General features: G+C 35.1%; 1 protein-coding gene across 37 annotated transcripts in view; it reads right to left on the bottom strand.

The window, feature by feature from the left end:
• Positions 1-10,000, bottom strand: part of Syt1 (Synaptotagmin 1) — a 165,946-nt gene that overhangs the window by 38,175 nt on the left and 117,771 nt on the right. For all 37 annotated transcript variants that reach the window (XM_067082199.1, XM_067082487.1, XM_067082436.1 and 34 more), the window contains one exon: positions 4,692-4,835. In XM_067082199.1, coding sequence (XP_066938300.1) covers positions 4,692-4,835 — 144 coding nt within the window. The remainder of the gene's footprint in view (positions 1-4,691; positions 4,836-10,000) is intronic.

The following is a 10,000-nucleotide window of genomic DNA, read 5'->3' as shown; positions in this document are numbered from 1 at the left end:
AGTGAGCCTGTGATCGACTTTTGCATACTCCGGAAAAGTAGTCATTTTGTCCATCGTCTCCCTGTATAATGCGCACACTTATCGAACTCACCTATTTTAAATATCTTTACTATCGCCTATCGTAAATACCCTTGTTATTCTTCGGGTTCCTTTCCCACCTACAAATACTACCTTCTATTTTCACTCGTGCTTCCAGCAGGTAATAATCGCCTCTTCCACCTTTACATCTACCAATTTATCATGCCATTGACTCTGCGGTTACAAATATTCTCACTTATTTTTTTTGTTTTTTGTTTTTAACCTATTCTTTTCCCAAATATATCACTGTGAGATCATTTTCAGAACATTTACTTACGAAAGACATGCTATTTATAGTATATCACAAGCATTCCAGACTTACCATCGAAAGTGCTGGACTTAAACATTCAAAATCTCATAAAGTCACTCAATTCGTTTCAAACTTTTTCCATGCCTTTGCTTTAAAATTACCGAGCCTTACATACACTTCAGCTCAGGCACAGATGTGATTTTAAAAAAATTTCTTTTGCGATTCTTACTCTTCCGTCCTTGGGGTTTTGCTTGAATATGTATATATATATATATAATATATATATATATATATATATATATATATATATATATATATATATATATATATATATATATATATATATGTATATATATATATATATATATCATATATATATATATATATATATATATATATATATATCTGAATAATATCTAGTAAATTAGGATGGCTGTAAATGAATTCTCATTATTTTTTTGTTTCAAAAGTTTGTTTGTCTTGAAATTGTTTTAAGGCGGGCTATACTGTGTTGAAATCCAAAGCTTTGTATGTCAAAATTCTGCTTAATCCACACAAACCTGTCGAGTTTTAGAGTTACTGATCTTCAGTCTCTCGACTTTTCTAATGTCAGCATTATAGAGCTGGTTATCATCAACTTTAGAAGTATTCTAGGTCATCATGACCTTTCAGGTAATGCCCCTGATCTTCTACTTCTCAGCATCCATTTATTTCTTTTCTTTGTTCCTCCTTTTCTTTTCTCTTTTGTTCCTCCTTTTCTTTTCTCTCCAGTTTAAGGACAAACTTAAGCATAACTTTTCTTATATATTTATTTATATATATATATATATATATATATATATATATATATATATATATATATATATATATATATATATATATATATATATATACTTTCCATCTACTTACTTTACATCTCTTGGCAGTTCTCATCCATGCGTCATGATTCAACTGTGACTGTGAAACATGTGAGCGTTTCTTTTGGATGATTATCACATTAGTTCAGCAGCAGGTCTTACAGCAGATTTGCTCGAAATTGTGCCTTTTTTCCATGAAACGTTTACATCTTATAAACGGGGACTGACTGCTCCTGTTTATTGCAGAGACTTTTCACCTACAAAAGACAGTCTTTTATAGTCAGTTTCTCCGAGAATAATTTTGTTTTGGTAGAAGAAGCGAGTTACTTCAATCTGATTCTTGCCGAAACAATTCCAATTCATGCAGTTTTCATGCTGTATTGCCTTCATAACTAATAAAACTGTTCTTTCATGTTGTTTGGTATTGTTGCGAGTTGCCTTTAGCGCCTTTCGCCTATGTTCCGATTTTTGTCACCATAATATCGTGCGCACTTTACCTTTTTTGAGCCTACAGAGACAATCAAGACACTTCGAATATCCTGCTTATATGTGCAAGACAGCTTTATTTCCCTTTAGCTCGATTTACCATGATTAAAGCGTCTGTATATTAGAAACTTACTTTTTAAAACAGTTCGTATTTAGTGTACCTCTGTAATTCACTCATTGTTTATTGCCTTTTTAGTGGCAATGCTGCGCTGGATTGTTGTGTACACCTTTCCAACGAGTATCACGAACAAAGGACATTTCAAAGCGGTCATTCCGTTCACCAAAATAGTTCCTCATTGGATGAGTCGATATCGTTCTCGGCTGGCACTCTGCCGGGCCAGCGTTCGAGTCTCCGGCCGGCCAATGAAAATTAGGAATTCATTTCTGGTGATAGAAATTTATTTCTCAGCATAATGTGGTTCGAATTCACAATAGCTGTAGGTCCACGTTGCTACGTAACCAGTTGGTTCTTAGCCGTAAAATAAGTCTAATCCTTCAGGCTAGCCTTAGGAGAGCTGTTAATCAGCTCAGTGAATTCTGGATTAAACTATGGTATACTTAATTTTTTGTTCACCAAAATGTCATGTATTTATGACGTGATTGGCAGAATTCGTATGCACTCCTGCATGCACTGAAACTTTGATAGTTTTTGGCATTATTCTTATTATCGCTAAATCATTATTTTGTATCTTATAGTTTAACCTCAGCTTTATCTCTTGCAGTGGTTAATCATGATTAGTCGAGTCTTGTCTGTGGCAGCTGTTTCTGTGATTTCAATCTTTTTCCAGTAAATAACTAATTCTGAATCACTTTGCTGTTATATGTTTCATTTCAAGAATTCAGAAGTCAATTTATACTGTAGTTGTAATTTAATTTATTCTGTAGGTTTTATTTAAACGTTCAGGTTTCAGTTTATACTGTATTACTTTTCTGAAAAGAAAACTATTGTGCCGGCTTTGTCTGCCCGTCCCACTTTTTCTGTCTGCTTTTTGTCCCGCCTCAGATCTTAAAAACTACACTGAGGCTAGTGGGCTAAAATTGGTATATTGATCATCCACCCTCAATCATCAAAACACCAAATTGCAGCCCTCAAGCCTCAATGGTTTATTTTGTTTAAGGTTAAATTTCGCCATGAGTCGTAGCTTCCGGCAACGATATAGGATGAGCCACCACTGGCCCGTTGTTAAAGTTTGATGAGCCGCGGCTCATACAGCATTATACCGAGATCAACGAAAGATAGATCTATTTTCGGTGGCCTTGATTATACGCTGTACAGAAAACTCGATTGCGCCGAATAAACTTCGGCGCATTTTTTACTTGTTTATTTACATATCACTTTCATTGGACTAGATGTTTACCACTTTCTCTTAAAAGTTTGTGTACGAAATCAGTATTCATGGTCATCTGTAAACGGTGCCGCTGATTTTTTATATATTTTCTGTTTACTCGTTATCCAGTTTTTATAGCCTATTTTGTTCATCCATGAAAATGTTTAGATAGATTAATGGCGGTTCTAATTTAATGGTGCATCATAACCATTTATAAACACGAAACTAAGCTATAATTTTCTTCATGATTCATAGTTTCTTTCCTATATTTCGTTTCTTTTTTATTCCGCCACTAGAACTTCTTTTGGAATTAATTAGCCCCCAAGAATAATTTTGAACAAGAATACGTTTCTCTTGTTTTAACTTTTACTTTTTTTATTCAGATATAGGTTAACATATTAATCCATAAATCGATGACCTTATCTCCAACACTTGACCTGGGTTTCCTCGGAAGCCTTTTCTGTGTTTGGTAGAGAGCCCCTTGACGCCCACGTCCATTTTATTTCGACTGAACAAAATGGAAGGCCCACGCACAAGCACGTGCCGGTAGACGGGTGACTTAGAAAAGTCCTTTGTGGAAAAATCTTTAAATCTTTTTTTTTTTTTTTATCAAAAACTTCTGTTCTTTTGGTTTTCTAACTCTGTGATTCTTAGTTGGCGTAACTGTCGTGCATGCCGTTATAAATGATGATCCACGGGGCCATTAATCTTTCAGTTACATCTCAGTGTGTATGTTTTTTTGTCGTCGAATTGATGAATACTGTTTTGTCCATTAATTTATCTTAACTTGGTCAGTGATTTTACTCTTTTTCTCCCTTATGTCATTCGAAATGATTAGCATTTTTTTTTTATTTCTAGTCTAACTACAGACTTACGAGCAACGTTAACTAGTAATCAGGTAAGATAACAATAAAGAATGAGATTTCGTTCTTTAGAACATTTTATGAAGTTTCTCGCAATGATAAAAAAAATAGAAAAGCAAATATACTGTATTCCATTATTTTACAAGTTCACCATATGGAAATGAAAACACCTCACCATTTTTGTAGGAGATTAAAGTAAGAGTACAGTAGATTCATGTTCAGGTATAATTATTCAACATCAGCTTTTTCAAAAGAAGGATAATGGTATCTGAAGTCATTCCTAATTATCCAGTGAAAGTTGACAATTAACATTTATTCTACAAACTGCAAATTCGCTGATCCGTCTTAAACATTAAAAAATACTTTAGAGTAATTTTTATTGTCAGCTATAAAGTCAAAAGTGAATACAAAAGTGACTTCATTAGAGCGAATTTGATACTAAGTGAGTCCCTGTGACATGTGGACGCTGATAATAAGATTACTAAAGCTCTTGAATTAGAAATAAAGCCATAAACGTATTCTCTGTACACTTTGCTTACTTAATATTTTAATAGGTTATAAGTGCACGTAATTGCAATGTTTATAAATGTTATTAATTTTGAAGAATATTGATATTAACGACTTGCTTCCATAGAAAGCTTCAATGACCACAGCGTAAAACCACAAACATGCCGTATTTATGGCTGTCAAGTTCTCATAAGAATAAATCTAAAAGTTATTTGTGATAATTGGAGAAAAAACATCTGACAAGTTATTCTTGCTGATACAAAACTAGGCGTGACCTAACCCTGGTGACTAAGTCTTGATGAAAACCTGAAGTGTGACTTACCGACCAGAATAGCAATGAGGCCTTCGACGGGCATCCCCATCTTCTCAGCCAGTATCCCCGCCTGCTCCATCATTTCCTCCTGGATGACCTCGCCTGTTGACTTGGTAGGCGGACCCGTGGGCAGTTCCTCTGCCTCGGGTATATCTGTCAGGGAAGTCAGAAGATTAGAGAGGAAAGAAAATACCCATGGCACGAAGAAACAGCTAAATCTCGAGTCCTTAGAATTCATACCTAGGGTGTTAAGTATGATCCTTTCTCCTCTTCTTCTTATTGTTTCTTCTCCACAATTTGGATGCAAAAATTGGGGTTTCAGTTGTCATCCTTCGAATGTGGAGGGGAGTGACGATGGAATGGTTGGAGGGATTTAAAAGCACATGGATGGTTGTTATGAGATGATTTCTTTAACTTAAATTGTCTGATTGATGTCACGTTGATTTGACTTCATTCAGTGGTTAAATACACCTGTTTGTAAAAGTTGAGTTGGGGAGGGGTGGGGGGATTTACTGGAAAAGTAGTGAAATGAATGTAGGGTCCTTTCCATGCAATGTGGTAGTGAAGGTAAATGTAACAGATAAATGAAGCTGAAGGAAGGTGACAGATATTGTGCTAAGTAGAGAGGTATGTGATAAGAAAAAAATCTTAGTAATATCTGAAAATTTAGTGGTCCCAAAATTTTGTGTAAAGTGGAGGCAAACCTAGGAAGTTATCTCACGAGAAAAATAAGGGCCTCTTCTAGATGAAAGATAGGACTGTGAAAGAGCCTTTGAAGGATAGCTTTAGAGTTTCAAAGGACGGAATATCGCGTAGGGCAGGAAAAAAGGCTATAGAAAAGCGGCTTAGAACCAAAATTCCTGTTAATGGAAATAGTAGTCAGAAGTGGAGTCTTCTGAATAAAAGTGCAATTTTCTGTTGAGATTGAAAACAGGAAGAAATCTTTATAGGAGTGAAAACAAGAACAGTATCTCTCTTTGGTGTCAAAACAGAAAAGAATGATAGTCCGACAGAAGTGAATACAACCTTGCCATAGAAAGTTTGATGAATAGATGACAAGTAAGTAGGTTTACTGGAGAAAACTTTCAGAAGGCCCTTTCTAAGGCAAATTATTGACGTTAAATTTCTTATTCTTGAATAGAAAGAACAAAAGCTCTGTAAGAAATAGAAATTAAAATAGAAGAGGCTAACATGGTTTTTTTTTTTTTTACGACGTGACATCTTAGTGTCAAAATGGTTGTAAACGGAAAACTAATAAATCTCCTCTACTAGATGATCATAGGAAGCTTTTCCAGTTCGGTTTAGGAATTGTTTGCGATAATCTCCAGCCCTACTGATGGAGAGTGCCAAGACACTGAGGTAGAAGGTAAAGAAGAAGGAAAAGGATGAAGATAAAAAGTGATAAAGATGGGACAGGCCACTTATTATTTGTGTCCTGTTTATACCTTTTAATTATTTATGGAGGGTTAACGGCGTGGGAAGTTGAAAAGGAAATATAATGAATATGCATTTTAGGAAAGAGAGAAGTCACAGAATTTCCAATGTGTCTGATACAGTATTAGTTTACTTTAGAGTAAATGATAGTTACAAAAAAGCTAAAGTAAAGAGAAATATTTAAAGTGAAATGAAAAAATCTCCAATTTTAGTGGTGTGGTGCAAAAAACAATAACAATACTTGTGCAGATTTGAAAGGGACTTGGTGATCATAATGAAATTATAAGTTAACACAGTGACATCTTGAAATCATATAGCAAGTGCAGTAAAAATTCCTTAATTTGATGTGCGAGATTGTGATATAAGACATGCAGAATAAATATGAATGAAAAAATTTTACCATAATTAAGAAACTATAATTTTTTGGTAAAATAATAATGATAACAATAAGAATAATAATCTAGGAGCTACTGTGAATATTTTCATGCATCTCTAGTTAAAACATGCCAAACAAACGTTAAAAACGACAAACATTGTCAATAAATGCAGAGTAAACAAATAACAAATAATGAAACAAACACGCCTAAACATTCATCTGTTTACACTTACACAATAACACAAGTATTTATGTACACAACTTTTCACGAACACTCAAACAGACATGTAGCAGTTGAGAATTTTTGTACACATACTATATATACAGATAATAACGTACAATGTTGCGCCACAAATTTATCTCCATCGCTGACAAATAAGTTCAAATGACAAACACAGTTGACATAACAACGTTTATTTTATTGACGCGACGCTGACAGATGTTGGCGGATATGTACAAAGATCTTACAAACACAATCCCCCCACACAAAAAAAAATAAAATAAAAATAAAAAACTACTAAACTTGTATTATGTTTGTTGACATTCTGTTTTCCTTTATTGTTTTGCTCTGATAAATAAATGTTAGGTTGGAAGTTATAAGATATACTTGACGAAAAATATTTTAATTGTCTGTGAATTCTTGACATTAATGCTGAAAAAAAAAGAATGATATTACTTAGACCTTAAGAATACTCGTGCCCTTCAATGTGTTTTTGACCTAATGTATTTTACCATACCTTTGACCTTCAAGCTGGTATAAGTGCTTAGAATTTACATTAGATATTTGTTAATAAATAACCAATACGTGTACACGAAACAGTCAGGTACTTGTGATGCCTTTCAGCCTAAGAATTTACATCCATGACAACCTTGACAGTGGATATTGCTCCAGACTTGTTCAATTTTACATTATTCCTGCATTTAACTTGGCAAACCTTAAGGCTCGAATGCATAAACTTCGTAATCTAGGTGTTGCGGACCCCATTATTAGTCTTATTCACAATTTCTAACGACGGGCAACAAGGGGTTATTGTTAATAATGGAGCTTTTAGTGACATATCTTGGCTGGTGTTCATCAGCGTAGTGATGTGGGACCTAGTTGTCTTCGGTCTACTAGCAACGTTCTTTATGATCAGTTCCCTAGATTATATGCATATACCATGGAGGCACCAGCGAAGCCCAGACTGTTGACTAGCTGATCTCGTACCATTCTCCAGCTTCATGATTTGATTTGCGTACTTAGTGGTTCGGAATATTGGCTGGTACTTGCTGTTACCTACCGCCCCAAGTGTCTTTCTCTGTAGCACTTGAGTAATGTATCATGTACTGATGCCAGAAACTAGGCATTGTATGCAAGGCTTCGTATCTCTAAAGAAATGGTGTTGATGCCACTTGATTCAGATCTTCTTTGCTTCCACTTTTACTGAAGTGCTGTTCTCAATTCTGGTAGTGAGGGTCTAGAGTCTAGACCATCACCGGAAGATGTCTTGTTTGGCCGTCTTCCATGATCTTTTTCATTAGCTTCAATTAGTGTTTTCCCGACTTAGTTCCAAGATTTAGTACGTTCTACTCGCTTTGCAGACCGCCGGGTGCCTTGCTTCCAGAGTACTCGTTACTAACAATCTTCACTCCCTTTTGGTGTCGATATGTGGAGTGGCTTTTCTGGAAGTACTGTTGATGGCGATGCTCGAACTTTGAAAAGGAGTTTAAATGATTCTTTAAATCGTCATTGTCTTAATTATAGTGTTTGTATTGCTATTTTATGCTCTTTAACGTTTGTTTAGCATGAACTTTTTTCATTTTGAATAATAGTAATAATGATAATATGTAAATACAGCGTGTTTTTACTTCTGTTCGAATTTTGTATTATCATGATACTTTAAGCAGCTTTATAATTAAATTACCAAATTCAAGGACGACATTGTCTCTGAATATATTAACTGATATTCATTATTCCAGTGAAGTTCGGGGATAATTAATGCAAGCAAATGTAATGTAGATAGCTGACTTTTTAATATATATATATATATATATATATATATATATATATATATACTGTATATACAGTATATATTTTTTTTTCAAGACACCTTGTGTTATTGTGGAGACTGTACTTGAATGAATCAATAAGTTGCTTTTGACTTTTCCGCACGAACGAAGAGAAACTTTTGTCTTCTCTCCGAATCACGTTGTGATAAGCTAATTAGCTAATTGCTAAAGAGATGCTAGAAATGTGTGGTACGCACCAACTTGGGCATTTAGTCCATTAACCTTTATTAGGCCTCCTCCTTCTTGGCGGTAAATTTGATTAGGAGAGGCATGGATTCCCTTTGTACTTCCCTCCTTTGAATTTTTGAAGTGCTACATATACTGTAGATGTGTATACAGTTAGTCAAAAAAAAGCCCATTGAATTAAGAACTCCTCATACGCAAATCATATAAAAGATATTTCCACATTAATATTGGAGATGTCAGCTGCTTTAGTCCCGACCGAAGAGAAGATTGTGATAGGTCCTCGGCACATGTATAACTGGGGGCGGGGGTTGATGAAAGCCCAGTTTGAAGCCTTTTCTATTCTAAGAGGAGTGAGATGAATCCACTAGCCCAGGGGCATAAGAGAGAGAGAGAGAGAGAGAGAGAGAGAGAGAGAGAGAACAAATTCAGTAGTGCAGAAAAATATAGATGGAGAGACCCACTCGCTTCTCGATCTTATTAAAGCTGCTTGAGACTGATGTCATTATAGTCGATTACGGTTTTTATTTCCTCCAAAATCCTGAAGCAGTTTTCTTTACTTACTGGCTGTTCGGCTGAATAAACAAGCTCATTTCTGGTGATATTTCATATCGCTCATGTTTAGTAAAGATGCATGTATTATTGTAATTTCAGGTTTGTTTTTAGTATGTCTCTCATTTGTAATAAACTGGCATTATTTATACTTTTAAAAAAAAAAAAATAAAACCTGTCTCTGTTATGAAGTGTAATTAAACTACACTCCTTTGGTGAAGTTAATTTGGGATGACAGCTTTGGCAATTACATCAGTCAACCAGAGCGGTAAAATATGAGCAACTGAATAGTGTAGACTGAAATTGCTTGAAGATCCTAAAGAATGATAATAATAAAAAAGCTTTTCAGAAGGTAATGAAAAGTTAATAGAGGAGGATAGATGAAGACCTATGAGTAATTTGAAGAAGGGAGAGAAAGATAGAAAAAGAGGGAAGGGAGGGAGGGAGGGGTGGGACCTTTTTGGACAAGGAACTCTTCTTCTGTGAGGACCCCCACTACTGTCTTTAGAGTCTCTTGACGTGTAATCATGGCGAAGCAATATGGCTCCCAGCCAATATTGAGGTTGCTCTCCTGATATATTGCTCTTGATATATTGTTGCTCCTTCCCCAGTATCCAAGAGCCAATTGGATTTAATGCCGTTAGGTTTCTTCCCATAAGGGAGCTATTGATTCCCGAGTGCCTGGTTTACTTTACATTCAGCGGCATTATTATTATTATTATTA

Source organism: Macrobrachium rosenbergii, chromosome 3 (assembly GCF_040412425.1).
Source record: "Macrobrachium rosenbergii isolate ZJJX-2024 chromosome 3, ASM4041242v1, whole genome shotgun sequence".
NCBI classification, from domain to species: Eukaryota; Metazoa; Arthropoda; class Malacostraca; order Decapoda; family Palaemonidae; genus Macrobrachium; species Macrobrachium rosenbergii.
Note: the sequence above shows the minus strand (reverse complement) of the source record. Positions and strands in the feature narration are given on the sequence as shown.